The sequence below is a fragment of the Cygnus atratus genome, chromosome 3 (assembly GCF_013377495.2).
Source record: "Cygnus atratus isolate AKBS03 ecotype Queensland, Australia chromosome 3, CAtr_DNAZoo_HiC_assembly, whole genome shotgun sequence".
NCBI classification, from domain to species: Eukaryota; Metazoa; Chordata; class Aves; order Anseriformes; family Anatidae; genus Cygnus; species Cygnus atratus.
The window spans coordinates 23,377,746-23,400,275 of NC_066364.1; the positions used below are offsets into that span (position 1 = coordinate 23,377,746).

Sequence of the window (22,530 nt, forward strand, 5' to 3'; positions counted from 1 at the left end):
ACCCTGTGTTTGACAGTGCTGTCCAAACGCTTCTTGAGCTCCAGCAGGCTCGGTGCCGTGACTGCTTCCCTGGGCAGCCTGTTCCAGCGCCCAACTACCTTCTCAGTGAAGAACCCTTTCCTAACATCCAATCTAGTATATAAATCATATTTAATTATTCCATTTCATCTATTACATTTCTGATACTGTGGGACAATGCAACTTTCTTCTGTTGGAGTAACAGTTATTTGACTTAGCAAAAAGCACAGTATCAAAAAATGTAATGGATGAACTAAGAAACCACTTGTTAAATCTTACACATACAATCCAATGCATCAAAAATAGAAAGATAATTAATATAGGTTATATAGTTGCATAACTCTTATGTGACAGAAGAGGTGTTTAGTAATTATGTCTTACAAAAAAGTTTGAACAGTGTATGACAAATAAACCTGCAGCTATACACTGAACAAGGAAGAGAAAAAAGAAAAAAAAAACACCAAACATCAAATGGAAGTTCATTATTTTTCCAGGACTACCACATAACCTTAGGAATTAAGTAGAAGGATTAAAAAGATAAGGAAAAAAATGATTTATTTGGGCATAAAGTAAAGGTTTTAGAATTATGGATATGATGGTTGGAAGCAGGACTACAACCAAAAATTACATAAATAATGATTCTACCTTTCTCAGAGAAATAATCCCTGTACCCTTCAGCTACTTTTCAGTTTTGAATTCAGATTTGAAAGCTTATGATCTGGTTTTCATGAGGTATCCCTCCCATAAGGCACCTCCTTAAATTCTAAATAAATGCTTCTTTTAGTCTTGACTGCATGTTCTTAATGCATACAGTGCATTGCAGAAGGGAAGCCAGATTCCCTTCACCTGGCTTAAAAGGCTTAATATAGAATCAAAGAACCTTTTTAAGTCTACAATATTCTGCAGTGTATGTGGCCTAAATAAATATTGATTGTGGATGAAATTTTAACTTTAATAAACTTTTTTTTTTTTTTTTTTTTTGAGACAAACTGTATTTAGTGTTTTGAGGTATGTTACAGTAGATGGAGGTCCGCAGCAGCACAATTAAAATTCCTTTCTCTTTGGGCATCCTTCAACCCCTACCCAACACATCAACTGCTTTGGGATTCTGAGTCACGTAAACTCCTATCAGTTTCATTTGGAAATAATAAACTGTAACTTTTCAGGTTTTTGCAAGGAGACCAAAAGGTGTGGCTACCCTAGCAACTTGCAACTTCCTGCTTGAAATAATGGTGCTGTACAAATGAAAAAGTCAGCTCAGGAAACAGAATTTCATTCTGAGGGGAAAATATTCAGTATTTAATGTTTAGCAATCACCTATAGATGAAAAGAAGGGATTTTTCTTTGCTTCTTTGGACAAAGATTTTTTTCTTAATGGGGGATAACATAAGACAAACTTAATAACGGACAGTGCTGAGAGTCCTGACTACAAAAAGATGATCTTAAACTATACGTGAGAAATTTTGGCATCATAGTGATAAATTGCGGGTCCAGGAATTGAAAAAGTTGATTTAATACTATTTATAACAATTGGATGAATAAATACAAGGTTAAAGTCTATGAGAAATGCATGTTTTTCCTCTCCCACCCTACATACTCCAGTACTTCCCAAGAAGAACAGGGAGGAGTAGCTCCCTCAAAAAATGCTCCTTTCACTTCACTCCATGTAGCAGTGAGAATGACTTCAGCAGATAATATTCTACCCTATAACTTAATCATTCTCTTTTCAAAGGAACATAACACACAACCCAAAGCTAACTGCAAAAATACAATCAAAACAGATGTTGCACCTCACTGAATAACTGAAAAATACGAGCAGGCATCCTTAAAAACTTCACTCCGTCAATATTGACATTTCATCAAATGTTCATCAACTTTTTAGTACGTTAGCTATATTAGATGCTTCATTTATTATTAAAATGAATATGGAACCAAATGGAACTATAAATGATTTTTAGAAACTGGTTTAATTAGTGGATCTCATTAGATCTCTAAAGAGGAAATGAATCTTGCTATAAGGCATGAAAGCAAACAACAGTTATATGGTCTCATATACTACATACTCATATATATTACATACCTATATTTCCCCCTTCACAGTTCAAATAGTTAAAATCATTAGAAAAATGGAATATTAAAGTGTAAGATTCTTTAGAGATTGTTTAAATAATGCTCATTGCATGAAATGGATGAAGAAAATAACCAAAAACAGAAACCAAAACATGGCTTGTGCCATAACCATGGCTCCCCATTAAGGCTAGCTACGGAGCAGTCACTGTATTATTCAGTGAATCTCAAAAATGTTTTGAACAATGGAAGCACTTCAGCTGGAAGCAAGAGTGCTATTCTTTGCTATCATTATAGCTTCATCCAGAACATCGGTAAGGCAGATGTCAGAATGTGCTTTCAAGCATTGGAAACAGAGGCCACAGAATTAAATTTAGAGAGACCCCATTCTCTGGCACCAATTTTAATGCATGACTCGACTAACATACTTACAGCTAAAATCTCATGCACCTCAAAACAAAAGGTGCTTGTCCCTGCTGCCTTTTGAGAACAGTCTCTGTCTGAAGTTATCCCTAGAACTATGCCCAGGCACTACTATATGGAAAGATGCTAGTTGGCATGGGTGAAAATCATAGACACACAGACACAGATTTCTAGGTTGGAAGAGACCTCAAGATCATCGAGTCCAACCTCCGACCTAACACTAACTACTCCACTAAACCATATCGCTAAGCTCTACATCTAAACGTCTTTTAAAGACCTCCAGGGATGGTGACTCCACCACCTCCCTGGGCAGCCCGTTCCAATGCTTAATAACCCTTTCGGTAAAGAAGTACTTCCTAACATCCAACCTAAAACTCCCCTGTCGCAACTTTCGCCCATTCCCCCTCGTCCTGTCACCAGGCACGTGGGAGAACAGACCAACCCCCACCTCTCTACAGCCTCCTTTAAGGTAACTGTAGAGAGCGATAAGGTCGCCCCTGAGCCTCCTCTTCTCCAGGCTGAACAAGCCCAGCTCCCTCAGCCGCTCCTCGTAAGACTTGTTCTCCAGACCCCTCACCAGCTTGGTCGCCCTTCTCTGGACGCGCTCGAGCACGTCCATGTCCTTCCTGTAGCGAGGGGCCCAAAACTGAACACAGTACTCGAGGTGCGGCCTCACCAGAGCCGAGTACAGGGGGACAATCACTTCCCTAGACCTGCTGGCCACACTGCTTCTTATACAGGCCAGGATGCTGTTGGCCTTCTTGGCCACCTGAGCACACTGCTGGCTCATATTCAGCCGACTATCAACCAATACTCCCAGGTCCTTCTCGGCCAGGCAGCTTTCCAGCCACTCATCTCCCAGCCTGTAGCTCTGCTTGGGGTTGTTGCGCCCCAGGTGCAGGACCCGGCACTTGGCCTTGTTGAACTTCATACAGTTGACCTCAGCCCATCGCTCCAGCCTATCCAGATCCTCCTGCAGAGCCTTCCTGCCCTCGAGCAGATCGACACACGCACTTAGCTTGGTGTCATCTGCAAACTTACTGAGGGTGCACTGGACGCTCTCATCATGCATGGGTTTGGGCTTTAACTGTACAAATGACTGCAAGACTGAAGCCAAGACTCAAGCATTTCTAACTTACTGGATCAGACATAGCTCCAGTGACCAGAAATGCTTCCCTGTAATCTTAAAAGGGTGAATTAGCTCCAAGTGCAAGGCTGCATATATACTTGTAAATGTTATCTGTTCCATGTTAAGAAGCTCCTTCTTTTAAACAGGATCCCAAACTGGACAGAATAATCTCTGTGGTCATCAAATTAAGTGAAATAATTATTATATTTTCTAAGCCCTACATACAAAATTAGCCTATTCTGTAATTCTTTTTGATGATTCACTACAACAGTGAGAATACATTTTGCATCAGTTACATTTTTCTCTGGATTGCTTATGCTGTCTGTAAACACCATATCCTTTCTACCGTATTTCTGTTTTGTATTTGTGAATGTCATTTCTCCTTCCACATTTATGCTTAGAATATTTGTTTATAGAATTTGTAAGTGTACTCATTATGCTATCATCAACATTGTTAATAAAATTATCAGATTCTATTGGACCTAGGCCAGATCTTGGTAGGATCCCTACAAATTCAAGTTAGACAATGAAGTACTAATACTTGTTAAAAGCTCTAATCAAATTTCAAGGTTTGAAGTGCACTGATAAAAAAGATAAAGAGAGAATATAAGAATGCTGTTCTAAATCATTTCATAATTAGACCTACCTCTTTAAGAACATGTAGGGCAGATACTGTTTGTTATATTATTATTATTATTTTTAACAGAAGACAACATCTATTTGATACCAGGTTTAAAATAAAACACAATATTATAAAAAATTTGGGGACAACTGTACAAAATATAACAGCAACCATTTAGTTCAAACACAATAAGGGAAAATCAGCATCTGCACATAACTCATTTGGCATCCTACACACTGTTCCTTGTCTTTGCATCGCTCAGTGGCCTTGCAGTTTATCATACTATTATCTGCTCAGCCTCTACCACGTTGTCTGTGTCAGAGCTAAAATATTCAGAATTTCCAAGTTTTGATGTAGCTATGAAATATAAGTTTGGGCATTCATACCAGATTCAATGTGACAGAAAATTTACTGCAGTCAGGTTAGTTTTCAGATAAGACTACAATAACTGACAAAAACAGTGTTATTTGCTTAGCCTATCTACGCTAAACACACGCATTCTATTCAGTATTTAAGTGAATGGCTACGCTATCATATAAAAATCAGTGACTTCAGAAAGTTTAATATATGTAATTTTATACAACCAATTTTACAGAAAATAGTGTTATAGTGATTCTGGAGTTCACAGATCAATATTATTATGCACTTATTTGCATTTTAGAATCACCATGGATAAGGCTCAATTCTGCTCAGTACTGCAAAGTGTATTAAAAATGTAGAAAGATACATAGAGAGAGGCAGGGGCAGGGCAGAACAAACAAACCCAACATATCTTTAAATCCAAGGGTGATTTTCTAAAATTACTTTCCCGTAAGCAGTCTGAATAACATACAAGAACTCATGAAGTAAAATTTTCCAAAATGTCTTAATAGTTTCAGAGTCAGTACAATTTGTTCTGATACAAATATAATGACTACAGTTTATTAGTTCATATTTGTTTGCTATTTTCAAATTGAATGTTATTTTCAAAATTAAATGAAAATCAGAGAAATATCAGACTTACTCTCATAGTGAATTAGAAAGCCAACACTGGAACGACTGTTGTCCGTAGTGAACAGCAGATACATATAATTGCCGGTACTAATAAGGAACTGGGGTGCTTGTGTTCCATGGTATTCTCCAATTAATGGTGATGAATTAGCTGGCCCGTCTCTGACTTCCAATGTATCATAATTAACTTCAGTCTGAAATCTGAAAAGGAATACGTAAGTCTGGTAGGCAGAAGAATGCTGTTAGAAGTTTAACTCATGTTGACCAAAGACGTCAATACATACAAAAATCAGTATACCTACAACTCCATCAGTGCATTACTGTGAAAAACAACTAAGGAAGTTTTTACACTTTTTTTTTTTGTTGTTATCCTATAAAATTTGTAAGATGTGTAATATACTTCAGATCAACCATATGACTGGGCTTCATAATGACATCTAGTGAGGAACCTGAGTAGAAAACTGCAAATTGTCTCATACAAAACTGCATTATGAAGATCCAAGAAATTTCTTGCCATCAGATTAAAAAATAGTTTGACATCTTAGGAACGTCTTCAATGATGTTTCTTTATTTTATTTCAACAATTTCATTATTTGACATTTGGCAAAAACTGTTTTATATATTCAGCTGCTTAATGCTTTATCCAAAGAATTTTTTCTAACACAGTTCACTAATTTACTTTTAAATAATTAAATTTTCCTGTGAAATAATAATATTAATAATTAAAAAAAGCATTACAAAAAAGTTAAACTGAAATCAAGCCCTCATTTTGAAATTTGTTACAGAATTCCTTAGCCTATCTAAATGTGTCAAAAAAACAGATAGTATAGACAAGAAGGAAAAAATAAGGAGGGTAACAAGATAGTTGAGTTACAAGAACAAAAAACTTTAAAATCAACAGAACAATCAATATCTGTGCCAATTACTAAACCACATCACATTTGTCCAGTTCATAAAGGATGTCTGTGTGTGCAGTCATCCACTACTAGCTGTTCTTAAATCAAACAGATCAAATCTGCTCTTTCTGCAGATGAAACTTTGACTGACATTTTTCACATCAAATGCATTTCAAGACAGTTTGTGCTTATATCAGATACTCTTGTGGACTGTGGCATCTAAACATCACACATCCGTTTTCCTATAAAAAATGTTTCTACTATTACACAGATATCCATACTTGTCTGAATATATTTGCCTGCAAACACAATATTCTTATTTTTGTAAAATGCTTACCTTTCAGTGCAAGTATAGAAAATGTCTGTTTTGAGATCGTCTTGTCTTTTCCCATAGGGCTTACTAATTCAACTTCTGAGCTTAAAAATCTCTGTCCCTGTGCACTTGTTTCATAATGAATGCCTTTAAATTGTCTTGCCAATATGGGATACATGCTTAGTGGGTCTGGGAGTAAGAAACTGTGTTCTTGTAATTAAAGACAACAAAGGGGAATTCCACTGGACATTCCTTCAAAGTCTAAATAAACTTTATGCTATGTAGGTAATGATGACAGAATGAACAGTTTCCAGCCAAGCCATTATATTTTACAGACCAATAGCGTTAGTATTAAAACCATTTTCACATACGTATCAGCATCAGTAATGGTAGGTGAAGATTTAGCATGTATTCTGTAATCTCTATAGTTCTCATCCTCTCGTGAGTCCCTGAAAACAAAACCACATTCACAAATCTGAAAGTATTTACTTAACTACGACACCTAACTACACAGAGCTTGGAAACTCTGATGTGCCCTACATATAGCTCCTCTCTTCACCCAGAAAACTCTCTAGATCCGTGGTGCTTTTGACCTTTCTGTGTGTGTTGGCTAAAATCCAAGTGACTGCTTTCACTGCTATCTGTCCTCTCTGACAGTGGAATACAAAGGTTGCATGCATTAAGCTTGCTCAAGACCAGTCTCTGGCACTGAAGTCAGCTATCATGGAAGGACATACTTCAGACTCACAAACAGGGAGATATCATTCAGATTTCTTTTTATGAATTGTTGCCTGCCCACACTAACTCCTGAACCATGCTTGATAATTCTAATTGGCAAGTGCAAGAAGTATGTTAGCAACTATTTCAGCAAGTGTGTAAATACAGACTTCTTGCATCTGGAAAGTTCTCTAGTACTGTTTAATTTACCAGGATAGATAGTCACAGAGAGCATCACTCAAGAACCTGACAGTTATTCAGTACTTTTCCATAATTTCAAAGATTATACATTGATTTACCCTGCAGCAGAATAAGGAAAACTGACACACAGTGCTAGCCTGGTTTTAATACTTTATTTGTACTCATAATGAATGGACTCCCGATCAATACTTCAATATTTAATTTAACAGTTATGTTTGTGAGTAGAACTAATTAAAAATAAAGTGCTCTTAGCCAGCAATTGCAGCTTTCTTAGCAGGGCTGTGTGTGAATGATGGGTTGCAGACTCTTGCTAGAAAGACAAATCTTTAAGTAACTCCTACAGGAACGGCTACCAATTACAATGATCATTTTTCCAGAAGATTCTTATTCATCTCAAACTTAGTTCACTTTTCTCTTTTTTGAGTGTTCGGAGGTGCTTTTGGGGACATTTTTTACAATCATATTAACATTTCAGTAAACAATAAACAAAGATAACTGATTACTGGAAATTCTGCATCCTTACTGAATTAAGAATAATTCTTTAAAAATATTTCAATGTTTATTAGCATATTTAATGTTGTTAAAAGGTAGGACATTCTCCAAATATTCCCAGAGAATTTTAAAAACTCTTCAATATTGCTATGTTATACTATTTTTCATGGATAGCTAGGTTTTGAATAAAGAGGATTGTTTTATCTACTATTCGATGAGTTTTCACCAATATTCAAAGTACCAAAAATCCTCCAGTCCTGTTGCTTTCCAGGCATTTGTCATGATGTGAAATGCAGAAAGTTTCAATGTAAAATGTTTGTAGGGTTATTTGGTCATTTGCTGCTATTTCTGGAAAGTTTCTAAGTACTCTAGTAAGTCATATTTGTCTAGCAACATGAAATCCTCATTAGCTCAAGAGTGAGCTAATTTATATCACAAATATCACACTCATGGTGCAAAATTTAAATCTGGCAACTGTATCTGTGATGGCAAGACATACAGCAAAATATAAAAGGGTTCTATTTTTCCAAGTCTTGACAAAATATATGACCAAATATTGTGGTTGGCAATTAATAGATCATTTTATTTTTTTATTTGATACTGATTTTACTTACTGACTTGTAATTTGCTAATGTTATATCAGTCAGCAGATTAACTTCTTTTAAATTAGAAAAACCATTCAAGTTTTAATCTGGGTAGCAATGCTTTCATGCTAGGAAAGAAGAAATACTTTACTGAAAAAGAGACATTATTACCCTCTCATACCCAAAGCATAACAATCTTAAAGAAATTTATTATATGATGTAGTAAAGCTATACCATTTTCTAAACCTACCAGGAACACTGGTAGAAGCTCCAATAGAAGCTTCTCTATTGTAAGTACATTAGTATTGTACTTAATAGTAATGTGTATTCGTAACTGTAACATTTAGAGACAGGAGACCAAATCCTTCCTTTAATAATGCTGATATAAAACTGGATTACATTAACTGACTGCTGTACTTTGAGAATTACACCAGATCAGATTTCTCAAGTTTGTTTCAGGGTAACTCAAAGTTCTTGCGTAATTTCATCAGTTTGATTTGTACAAAATACTCTAGAATATTCTTAATTGAATGTGTGTGCATCTGCTGAAAATTCAGTAAATGTAGCTCTTGAACTGGGCCATATGGCACAGGAACCAATGTTTCCCATTACTTTCCTCAGAAATATAGTGGTCATACTGTTAAGGTCTACAGCTACAGGCAGCCCATTTCCTTTAATAAAATTAAAATGCTCCATTTTACAACTGCCTGTTTTCTTCCACTGAATTTGTGAAGACTTCCTGGAATCTCAGGGTTCTGATAACTAATTTTAAACAAAAAAGGCAAAGATGGCAAGTAAATATAACTTCATGATTTATATATTGATATTTTAATAAGAAACAAACAAAGAAAAAAACCCAGTGACTTAAATTCTGGAACTTCCTGCTGAATATAATGAAAGCAAACAATCTTTATCAACAGCTTTTAACAACACTGTTCACCTTGCCTGTATATTCCACCATCCCCACTAATGGCACTTCGAGTCTGTAACAGTGTCCAGTGTGTTTCCCAAACTGAAGAATGTTGCAAATGATAACTTTACATGGATGCATGAGGACACCAAACCAATCAATCAAAGTGAGACATGCAGAAACACACTAAACACATTAAAAAAATTATCTTTCACTTCAGGAATGTCTTGAATTGCAAACTGGGAAAGTACTTTGGGGAAATATAACACACATTTATCTGTTCCTCATGCTCTTGTCCACAATTCTGCATTTTTTGTCCCCATAAGGAACACAATACTAAGTAAGATGTATCTTAGGTTTGACCCAGTAACAATCACTATTACATTCTTCTGCTCTTCTCTTCATTCATTTTCATACCTTTTTATCTCTGCTCTTAGACATAGAAGGCTTGCAAATCTGTTACTGAATCATTATACTCAGCACTGTTGGCTCTCTCTGCAAAGGTCAAACTAGACGTAGATTATTGCCTCTGCTTGGGTGACAGAAATACAGGAAGGCCTGTACAAGAAGACCCTGCAGGTTAGCTCCAGGCACTGTCTTTCATACTATCCTTTGCATCTTTGTGTCAAATGGAGTATCTAGTGTGACATTAGTATCTAGATCAAGCAACGAAGCAAAAGGAGATTTTTTTTACTTATTTTACGAAGATGCCTAAGGGTGAAGATTTTCAAGATTTTAAGTTATTTTTAAAGAACTTTTATTTCTTTGGAAACAAAAGTCACAATTTTGAAAGATTCTTGAATGGCTAGTAAAAAGATCTAATTGAGGTCACAATACTTACAAAAAGATTAAACATGCTGCAGTTCACATTCCTGGTGCTTCAATATAGTCTCACTACCTCCTGACTCCATGTAAGACCGGGCTGAAAATAATTCCCCTTCAAAAATAATTATTATTCCAGAAGAACCTGCATGCTACACAGGGCATAATCCCCATTTGTTCCAGAAGGTCTAATTTAGGTCCACACTGGGATAACATCTTTAAAAATTAATTGGGCTGACCATTTCAGTTGGATAATACTTTAAAATGAAACTGTGTTAGCATATAGCATTCTAATATACACTGAATGTCTTGTATTTTAATAAAACAATTTCAAATATTTTTCTTTTTTGTTGTTAAAAAAGATTATTTGTGCTCATAAGTTATTTGATGTTTGCTGTTATGATTCTCACCTGTCGAAAGTGATCTTAATGGAATGTCCTGGTCTTGCTTCAATCACCCATTCGCAATTAAGTGAATCCTTATAATATCCTGGCCACCCCGGCGGCAATATAACACCACTAGATGCTGTCAAATGTCCACCACATGGTGCTGGAAGAAAAAACATGTATACTTGTATCACACATGCTATTTCTAATGCAATATTATAAATATTCAAAAAAACTTTACAAAAATCAAATAAAAAAATGAAAAATAAGTTTAATACATAATGCTACTATTTTTATACAATCTGTTGTGTTATGCTCTTTTCCTGAGCACTTATGAGCACCTTCTTTTCCTCAGTCTCTTAAGTCCTGCAATATCATGGTTTATCACTCTACACGTATCTTAAGACATAGAGCACGACACTTGAATCTGCCAGCCTTCCTTCTGTTGAAAAGCACATATTTCATTAAAAATAATATACTGACATCTTTTAGTTCTGGTATGATTCCACATTTATGTGGAAATATTAGACAGTAATTTAGATCCGAGTAATTTATAGTGAATTATTTTCATTGTACTGTGCCATCTAATACCTTATTGAGTAATGATTCAGCTCAGTGGAAATTATTGGTGTAAATATTCCATTGAATCACAGAACAGTTGAAGGTGAAAGGGATATCTGGAGATCATCTACTCCTGCTCAAAGCAGGGTCACTTACAGTTGATGGCACAGAACCATGTTGTTAGGATCATGCCCTCTCCCCAAAGCCAGAGAATCCACAGCCTTTCTAGGCAACCTGTTCCAGTGTTTGATCACTCTCACAGTAAAAGATTTTTCTTATGTTTAAAAGTAATTTATTTAATTTCATTTTGCGTCCTTTGTCTCTTGTCCTGACACTGGACAATTTTCTTTACATCGTGGAATCAGGCATTTATATACTTCAATAAATTTTCTCCAGAGCCTTCAGCGTTCTTTTTTAGTCTGGATGACCCAAGTTGTCTCAGCCTCTTTTTGTATGATGGATTCTCCAAGCTCTTAATCATCTTTGTGACCCTTCACCTGACTCACTGCTGTATGTCTGTATCTTGTTTCTACTTGGGATTCTTAGGCTTCTGTATGCAGCTCTGTAGGCAGAGGATCACCAGCACTGAAGGAAGGACTTGGCATTTCCTCTTGTTGAACTCTATCTCGGCCCAATTCTACAGCCTGTTAAGGTTTCTCTAAACATCAGAACAACCATATTGTTTATCAGCCAATACTCCCAATTTTCTGTCATCTGTAACTTACTCAAGTTGCACTCTGTCCCAGTGATCAGTAATGATCATTACTGAAGATTTTAAACAATATTGGACCTGATATTGACCCCTGGGGTACACCATTAGGGGCTGGTCTCCAGCTGCACTTTGTGCCACTCACTGATCACAACCCCCTCAGCCCAACAGCTCAGCCAGTTTTCAATCCACCTTGTTCATTTGTCTAGACCATATTTTAACAGTTTGCCTACAAGAACCTTGTATGATACAGTGCCAAACACCTTACTAAAATGAGATTTAAAATACTCATTACTCTCCCCCCATCCATCAGGCCAGTCATCTCATTGCACAAGGATGCCAGGTTGGTCAGGCATGATTTCCCCTTCATAAATCCATACTGACTCCTCCTAATCTTGTCCTTCAGTATTTGCAAATGATTTCCAGGAATATTCTTGCATCACCTTTCCCAATGATCAAGGTGAGACCTGTAGTTCCTCAGATCCTCCTTCTTTCCTTTCCTGAAGATAGGACTGAAATATTTCCTTTTTCCAGTCCACTGGAACCTCCCCTAGTCACAGGACCTTTCCAGGACACTTGAGAGTGGCCTTTTTATGCCACTAGCTGGCTTCCTAAGCACTCTTCAGTGCATCCCATCAGGCCCATTCTTGCACACCAAGTTTGTTTAACCTAATGCTCCTCCATAAAAGGACAAGTATTGCAACAGGGCTATGAACGTAAGAAGGCTAGACAGGGAACATTTTTCACAGCAGGATCAAAGGACTTTGGTGCAGGATTAAACAACATCAGAAAATACTGAAGACATTTAGAGAAACTTAAGTCCGTTAAAAAATTAAGCTGTTATAGCACAGAGCATTGGGATCTTATAGTCTAACACAGGCTATGGAGCAGTCTAAAAGAGGAAGGCTTTCAAGGTCAGGTAAATTTGTCTTAGTATCATTTGTATTACACTCAGGTAGTCGGTGTCATTATCAGCAAGTTCCACATTGCTGTGCCCGGAATCTTTTCACTTGTCTTCTGTTTCTCTAAGTAGTGACAGGCAAACCTATTATGCCATATGGAAATTAATAGTAAAATGAATTTATGAGTAGTAAATTAATACTCCCAGTTTTGATTCAATGCTTTTAACAAAAATTGAACTCAGACATTTGATTTTGATTTCATTCATGACTTGCACTTATCTCTGAGAAGTTTTTCCAGATTTAAAAAAGTGGAGGAAAAAAAGCAACCCACAAAAATGAAACATACACAGGTAATTGTCTCTGGGGCAAAATGATCACCCAGGAAAATGGCTTTTATTTCACAAGTGTATAGCTGACGAAGAATGAATTGTATTCTATGCCTTTTATTTTTAATTAAATTTGGTCATATTAAAAACAAGAACAACCAGAAGACTGCTGACCCTCACCTGATTATAACACATCACCTACTTCACATATTTCACGTATTGCTTGTTAAAGAGATTGTTAAGTATGGAGAGACACACAGCAGAGCAACAACAAAAACCAACAGTTGCTCAGAAATCTCAGACAACCAGAAGCAAACTTAATTACTTCTAAACAAACTAGTAAGGATGCTTGCTCCATACTATACACTAAAAACAGGAACTCCTTTAATTATCAATTAAAAAGCAAATCCACATCAAAACAGAACACATCTTGAATGTAACTTTAAAGAACCATATTTCCTTCCATACCAAAATGAGAAAATAGACAAAAATACACCCCCCCCCAAAAAAAAAAAAAAAAATTGAATCCTTTTTTCATTAATAGCTAGGTTAATATCCAGCAGGATTCACAGGAAGGATAACTGAGTTTGATCTGTACCTATGTACTTTCCTAGAGTCTTTGTGTTTTAGTTTTCTTTTTATTTTTTTCCTCAAAGTGGCCCCTTCATGTGTTTGTAGAAGAAAACTACATGAAGATTACATTGAATATTGTATTAATTATGTGTTTAAAGTTTCAAATGAGAAAAAATCATTTGATGAAAAACCTCCCCTTGCTCTGTGCCTTGGAGTGGGCTGGTTTTGCTCTAAACAAAAAAAAAAATAATTACATGGCTTAATCAGGTTAAGAAATCTTGTTAGTATATCTATATTTGCATGCACCACACCTACCAGACTAACATTTTTTCCAATATCTCTACCTTTTCTTAGAAATGCAGTCTTATCAGAATTGAGTTACCAAGTTGCCCAAATAACACAAACAAAACAAATGCAAGAGAGGGTAATAAAATGCTTCACAGCAGCTATCAGAGAGAGGAGTGAGAAAAAATGTGTGAGAAAAAACCCTCCAGACACCAAGGTCAGTGAATAAGAAAGGGGAAGAGGTACTCCAGGTGTTGGAACACAGATCCCCTGCAGCCCTCATTTCATTGAGTGCCTGAGTACATAACGATTGTTTACAAGAAGACATACAGCTTTCTGAACATTACTTTTAACAGAAACACACAAGGTGTTTATTAAACATATTCATATGTCTTGCCATAGGAACTATGGAGTACTGTCACTGTTAAGCATCAACGAATCAGCCTATTTTCTCACTTTTATCTCACCGTATTTCATCCTACAGAGAGATGTAATGTTAGTCTGTTTATTTATGTAGGCAAGAACAAGAAAATAAATTCAGAATTTTTGGATTAAATATTTTGGGGAATATAATGAATATGAAACATAGCTCTGATTTTCACTGTAATTCTAAGGAAAAGATGTACTGCAGAGTAATATGTTACATACAGAATTTCAGGTATATCTTTGCTGTGAGAAAATTAAAGGTGCCAATTTTTAAAAATGAATTTTAAATAGAAACTCACTTCACTTTTCTATGTGATAATTATGTTCTTCAGTATGCTACAGCCAAAACTGCTATAGCAGCTATAACTCACAACCAGGTAATGATGGTGACAGACAGAATTTGAAAAGAATAGCAACCAGATTTTTAGAATGCTAATTTATTCCAATAATATAAAAGCAAGCTATCTTGTTTCTATTATTGCTCTCTCATTTGACTGGAAAAGTGTTAAAATAAGACAAATAAATAACTTCAGCTACAGCAGTCTCATTTGTGTATGAAATGTGAAAAGTAAGCTAAAATTAAATAGCTTAATTATTCAAAGTGTAGGTGCAAACTAAAGATTGTGCCCTTACCTTCACAACGTGGGACAGCAGAGCTCCATACTACATTTCCATCCTGCATAATGCATGTTATGGATTCAGAGCCTTGGGTCTTCACAAAGCCATCATCACAATGAAAAGAAACAGAACTTCCCAGAAGGAACCTGTCTCCAAAACGCCTCCCATTTATAGGAATACCTGGATCATGGCACTCATTCTGACCAAATGCTTATAAACAAAAACAATACAAAAAGAAAAGAAAAAAAAACACATAATAATAACAACAACAACAATAATAATACAAACCTTCTAAACTCTGTCTCTTTTGGAGGAGAAGGGGAAGGGGAGGGGGGGAAGGGAATAACCTTTGATAAGCAACAGGATTACAATATAATTGAAAAAGTTTGGGAAATGCCCCACTACAAAATCTGCATTGGATCTGATGACATTCACCACAATGCAACATACTTTAAATTCTGAATCTTTTTAGTTGTGTGTGGCTTAGATAAACAAAAACACTGTGCTTAAATTTCCTAACTGTTTGCTTCTCACACAAGAAGTGCAGTTTCACATTGCAGCTAATCCAGCATAAATAGAGGCTACAGCTAAAGACTACAGCCTCTGCCAAGGCTGGACAGAGCAACCCTCTTTGGGATGTGGACAGCAGCCTGCTTCCAGCTGGTGGAATATCAGCTCACAGGGGCCCACATCTCCATGTCGGGGGTGTTCTCATCAGTGTATGGATCAGTGACTTGTCGAGAACAGTACGGGTGTACAGAAAGCTAGAGGATCTATATGTCTTTCAGGAGGTGTGTGCAAGGGAACCCACACTTCAGGAAAAGAGATGTGTGCTTGTAACCCGTGTCCTGGGTATGTAAGTCTTTACAGGGCAGGGTGGAGATATATTAGAACAGAAAGGTCTTTACAAATTTATAGGTGGTAAGATTTGTAAGTGTCTAAAATTGTGGTTTATCTGTTGTATCACTGATATTGATCATTTTTGAACATGAGTCAGCAAAGTGCCCTTGCCACTAAGAAGGCTAACAGTATTCTTGGATGCATTACACATAGTATCAGGTCAAGAGAGGTGATTGTTCCTTTCCCTCTACTCAGAACTGCTGAGGCCTCACCTGGAGTACTGTTTCCAGTTCTGTCATGTGTCCCCCCCTACAACAGAGACATGGACGTACTGGGAAGAGTACGTCCACTCTTTTCAGTGGTGCCCAATGCCAGGATAAGAGTTACATGCTTTGCATTTATAGCAGTTTCAACCAAAATAGGCCTCAAATAATGAAGGGAATTTATCAGTGCTATCACAATGAAATAAGTAAATGATAAAATTTCAGATAAGCTAATCAAAGGAGTATTAGAAAGACAGCTGAAAGCACTGCAATTATACAAGCATTACAATTTTGTATTTTCCCCTTTTCTGGGGCAATTCACTTCTGCCTTATAAATACAAATATGTTCTACTTTTCACTATTATGATGAAAGACAGCTTGACAAGACATAAAATAAAAGCAGAGTTTCTTACTTGTGTAAGTGATATTAAATCCTCTTCCAGTTGTAGAGTGATCTGACTGAAATTCAAGTCTTACTATGTGCCCACTGCTAGCCAACTGAGAAGGTACTTCGTTTCCAGAAAAAGTGCCAAGAGGTGGTAAATCTGAAATCCCATCATCTTTCACAGTAAGGTAGTCAAATTGAGGTTCCACATCAAAGTCATTGAAAATCAGATGGATTCTGCTTCCTGGCTCTGAGATAATCAGCCAAACACAGTTCATATTGTTCCCATACTCCTCAGGATAATTTGGTGAAAGAATAATTCCAGACGGTGTGGTAAAGTTGAAGAAACACGAGACTAAAGAAAACAACAATAGACTCTCAAAATACCCTATTAAAAACACTACGAACATTTGTCTTTCTATTCTTGTGGAATAGGGTATTTTTGAAACCTAGATTTGAAAACTACTACACCTACAGCAGAGCAGTAAAATATTCCAAACTATTACCAACACAAACTAATATACCAACCCAATGCAACATAGTGCTATGCCAAAACACAACTTCTGTCTTCGAAAGGATTGCAGCCACGGCATCTCATGCCAAGGCTTTATTTGCTTACAGACATTCCAGCATTACACAGGCATATAGAGGCTGCTTCCATTCACACAGAAAACTCACTCAGCTCGCTAAGTCCTGTAGCCAACACAGCTGCAAAATACATATACATCCAAGCAGAGCAAGACACCGCACTTTGTTTTGAAAATCCAGTACTGAATTATTAGACTCTTTATAGAAAGAGTAATGCTATCTGGAGAACTAAGTGCCTAAGTGTATACCTGTGTACTAAAGAGATTAACTCCATTTTACCTTAGAAGAAGGAAAAAAAAAAGTTCTCTATTTAACTCCATCTATAAGCTTACCTACAAATGTATTTTATCCTTTTAAACAAAATTCATGTTTAATAATCTTACCTCCCTGTTTTCCACATTGGATATCCTCATATTCCTCAAATACATTTTCATGTTTTGTTAGGATATCAGGAAAACAAAACAAAGCAACACGAAACAAATCTTTTCTTGTATCTATAGACTCCTTTGCAGTGCCAGAATCAATGCATGTGCCACAGTCCTTTTGAGAACTTACATGCTAAGTGTTCAATTACAGTCTTTGGCACGCATTTGTATTAAAAATGTTAAATGATAAAATGAAATACAAAATGAGGGATGAACATTCTAAAACAATCCTATGTGATGGTACCCATAAATGAGCTACTGTGAAGCCAACTAAGAAAAATACATGACTGTTAAAAGTCTTCAAGGTCTTTGAAATGTTTTCCTGCTGGCTAGTAAAAAAAATGCTATGAAAAGCAAGAGGTCAGAAAATTATTACAGCAAAGAAATAATAATAATTCTTACAAACACAGCTGGGTTTGTTGCCAGACCACTGGTTGTTTTGTTGACATGTAATTGTTCTCTCTCCCACCAGTTCAAAAGCTGCTTGACATTCAAAGGTAAGTGTGTCTCCATGCAGAAAACTACTGCCAGTCCTTTTCCCATATGATGGAATTCCAGGGTCTCCGCAACCTCCTTTCTCAATTTCTGAATATCAAAAAATTCAAACACAATAGTAAGGAAAATATATTTGCCAACAATTTACGTGCCAGTATAAGAGGTGCCTTCAAAATATTTGACATTATGCTTTAAACTAATACTTACAACTGAAAATGAACTAGAGGTAAATGCTTTAAAACCACCTACAGGCTTAGGACCCTATGTCTTTTCACAGGTCAATAACTTCCATACCTGCACTGCTGAAGATACCAAAATCCTCATGTTTAACGGCATGACTGCACTGAAATACATCTTATTTCCTGGTAAAATTATAAAGTCATATATAGTCTCCATTCTATCATGGAGATATATTAACATATACATCTTATTTCTGTAATGAAGTACTAGTAATAAAGAATCTACTTTAACTTTCAAATCTGCAATTCATTAGATAATGCTATTAGCAATAAAATTAAAAGTACATAATTTGCTGGTAAATTCTATTGGTTTTATTTAAAGCACCAAAATACAATAAACACCAAAATACAATAAAACTGAGGAATTACTTTTAAATCTCATACTTCAAATTAGAGCCATTTTTTTTGCCAGCTGCGTTCAGCTACACTGAAAAAAGATTAACATTTTAGATCATACTTCCTAGACACCCTCTAGAAGATCTGCTATTTAAATAATATTTATTTTGTAGATGTTGAATGCACATGTAGATAGGAATATAAAAATCTAGTCTCATGAAACCTATGAATAACAAGAATATTAAAGACAGGAAATATAAATGTTAAGTGCACGCACTAGAAATGCTGTATCATCTTGCAAATTACTCTACAGTTAGCTGCTCATTGAAAATGAAGAATACATTTCTTTGCCATTAAATTTAAAACAGTTTTGACATTAATTTCCATCTCAGCAGCAACCATAATAACGAAGCACATCTGGTTCTATAAACTGTGTTGCTACATCTGTAGTAAAATGATGTGAACCTCATTCAAATGAACTCAGCAATAAAATTTTGAAGTTATTTAAATGTTTCACAGTTTAATTCAAGGTATGAAATTTGAAATATTCAGGATAACAAGAAAATTCAATTCACTGAACAATATTAAGTATTAATATAATTTAACATAATTAAAAATGTCTGCTGTCATATATTGCTAAAACTACTAATATTAAATCCTGGCAGAAGCATACAATTTGGCATGCTAACTCCAACAGAAATTTTAATATGCAGGATGGCATTATTATGGTACTCGTATTCATCCTCTATGCTTACAACCTTGAAGAAGTTGTGAACAGATTGTTGAGAAGCACGTATGCTACATTTCACAACAGAAAAGGTTATTCATCAGGGTAAAGAGAGGCACACTTTTTTTTTAAATCTTAGAATCAGACTTTGAAGAGAAAATTAAGTTACTTTTCTATCTATGAATTCAGAGCAGTTCCAGAGTCAGATGTTTTCTTGAATAATTCTTACCAGAAAGCCAGAATGTATCAAATGAATGAAAACATCTTCCAAAAGTCCAGTACACAAATATATTAAAACAGCAGTAGAATAATATCAAAAATAGTCTGTATAAGTAAGGATTGCAAATTATATCTTTACAAATGCTTTAAAGTAGCTTCACCTGCCTGATCCCACTGAGACGTTTATTCTTAATACTACAATGGAGCACTGAAAACTTGTGTGTTCCCAATTGTCCATACCCTACATGAAAACGTGGGGAGGTAGTAAAAATTAGAACCCATATTTTAATTGTGTTTTAAAAATTCATCTCCTCCATTGATAGCAGAGCTACATCTAAACCAGCATGTGTGAATAATCAACACTTTCGAAAAACCTGTTGTGTCTTGGAGGTCAGGGCAATACCATCTCGGGGCAGAAGCGTCAGGAGGCAAACTGTCTGCAGGGTCTGGCAAAGTCACTGCTCAAGATTTATCCCCTAAGAGAAAGCAACAAGTGTTTCTTTCTATGGATACAGAGGAAGTATCACAATATCTTTAATTAATGAATTTACTGAAGTAGAAGATAGATCAGGATGCTTTCTAATTCTCAGGAGATACACCAAGCCCTAGGAGTGGGTTATGGATCAACGAACCAAAACTTTTAGCAGAAATTACCTAAAATTAAGCTTTCTGACAGGTTGAGAATTCTTTTTTTTTTTTTTTTTTTTTTTTTTAAATGGGAAGATAGTACATTATGCCTTCGGTCAGAATTGAGGTCTTACTAAGTGAATACTTAGTGTGTCTTAATATATCACCCTTCATCCACGAATGACTGGTTTTACATGGGGTAGAAATATAATCTGAATTTTTAAATCTCTTATTTGAAAGCACAATTAAACAGTTAAAAATATAAAAACTAATTTCAGGTGAAACTTTTAAATACTTTTATTATTCGGATATATAAAGGTTTAATAAAATCTGTCATTTGCCTCACAAAAACATATTTCAATGTTGCATTTTAGGTTAAAATACATTAGAAGGATATTTTTATCAAATTATTTTACATTGAAAAGACAAATAACTCATAAAAATGTCAAAATGAAATGTATTAACTTTATTTCTATCTCAGCTTCCAGGGTTTGTGTTTGTTTGTTCAACATAAAAACAATTCAGCAAATGTCACAACTTATAAGACGCTTTTGAGGATGTTTGATTTGCATTTTGGCTATAAAACATTTGAAAGATTCCATCCAGCTCTAGGAATCTACATCTTCTCAAAGCTTGGAGTGAAGACCATCTGCTATTACAGAAAACATACTTTAGTCAAAAAAACAAATTATTCAGCTTGACTGAAATCATCCATTTAAATCTAATGGATAGCATTCACTCCTAGCTTCAAGTTTCATGCAAATTTCCTGGTATGAAGATTTACTATAACATACACATAATTTCTTATTCATATTAAATTATGGGTGTTATTATCAAACCCACATTTTTAGAACATTTAATATTCCACCAATTAATTTAACTGTGACAAAAAATCTACTTTTCACTCCACAAAAGCAGAGAGAATTCTCGAGTTAGATACAGTAAAAACTTTCCACACTTATTCAGTTCAATGTCTTTCCTTGCTCTTGAATTACAATTTCAGGTACTAGACAATTTCCTTCCAAAACATTTGAAAAATACTTAATCCACAAAAAGCTTTGTCTTAGCTGACTGAATTTCTCATAGATGCACTGACTGCAGACAGAATGTACGTACTTTTCTCTTTACTGAAGAGCTAGCTTTCCATCACATATATTAATGTCAGAACACAATTTAGGGAAGAAAAAGAAGGTCAAATTATGGATTTTGTATTTATATATATCACAGCATCACAGAATCACAAACTATTTGTTTGTATCTAGATCCAGAGTACTACAGACATAGTCATTTCCACATTTCTCTATCCTCTGGGATTTGACACAGCCTTTATTTCGTTGTCTCCCATCAGACTCTCACTGGTTTAATCAAAGAATTTTTTATTTTTTTTTAATTTTAAAAATTAAATTTTTTTAGCATAGATCATATTCAATTGTTTCTGGTTTTCATGTACTCTTTGGTAGCCTGGGGAAAGACTTCTCATTTTGTTTGTAAACTAGAAGTATTTACTCAATTTCAGGGAACAGTCTCTTTTATGTTGGAAGAGTGACAAGATCAGATATCTGGTGGGAAGATCATATTGCTCTGAATTGAATCAGCTGTGTTTTCTTTCAAAGTAAGAAATATGGCAATTCTAAAGTGATATTAAGCATCTAAATACGTACTAAGACTAATACTTGAAAGGTTTCACATTGCAGTTCTAGTCTTTTTAATGAAAGGTTTTGAGTTACTTTGACCCAGGTATCTGAAATACATAAAATGCTTATGGATTACAACATTTCGCAGTCTTGAATTTCTTTTAGTCATGTTAGTAAGTTGCCTTTTTTTCCCTTGTTACATTACAAATGCACAGTTAAAATCAATTCCATAGTACCATTATGTTTTCATTCACACTATCTGATATTCTAGCTTAGATGATCCGTGAATCATCATCAAATCAATAAATCTGTAACTATATACATCTTCTCTCATTAGAGTATTAATAATATGCTCACACATAAATAGACAAACTTCAGTAGCTTATGGTCTGCCAGAGAGTCAAAGTTAATACCTTTAAAGTCTAAATTCATGAAGTTGACTACATTTTGTAATTATCATATTAAATGTACCCAAGACAGTTTAAGGGAAGCTAGAAGCTGGCAGGTGCACATTTCAAAAAAAAAAAAAAAGGTTTGGAAGTTTATTTCTGCGTCAAACCTTTTCAGTTTAACATCTAAACTCTTATAACAGGCCACAAATGTTTGTGTTTAAATACAAGAAAAATGACGACTGTTTATATTCTCTTACTCTTTTTGTCTTAGAATAATAGAATGGTTAGGGTTGGAAGGGACCTTAAAGATCATCCGATTCCAACCCCCCTGCCATGAGCAGGGACATCTCCCATTAGACCAGGTTGCCCAGGGCCCCATGCCCTGGCCTT

The 22,530-nt window shown here is 35.5% G+C and overlaps 1 protein-coding gene across 1 annotated transcript in view; it reads right to left on the reverse strand.

Annotated features, from left to right (window-relative positions):
* CSMD1 (CUB and Sushi multiple domains 1) overlaps nt 1–22,530 on the reverse strand; it is a 1,150,797-nt gene that overhangs the window by 271,621 nt on the left and 856,646 nt on the right. Inside the window, exons 13-17 of the mRNA XM_035542943.1 lie at nt 17,874–18,056; nt 16,487–16,813; nt 14,986–15,180; nt 10,595–10,733; nt 5,263–5,450 (exon numbers count right to left, since the gene is read on the reverse strand). Of these exons, the coding sequence (XP_035398836.1) occupies nt 5,263–5,450; nt 10,595–10,733; nt 14,986–15,180; nt 16,487–16,813; nt 17,874–18,056 (1,032 nt within the window). The remainder of the gene's footprint in view (nt 1–5,262; nt 5,451–10,594; nt 10,734–14,985; nt 15,181–16,486; nt 16,814–17,873; nt 18,057–22,530) is intronic.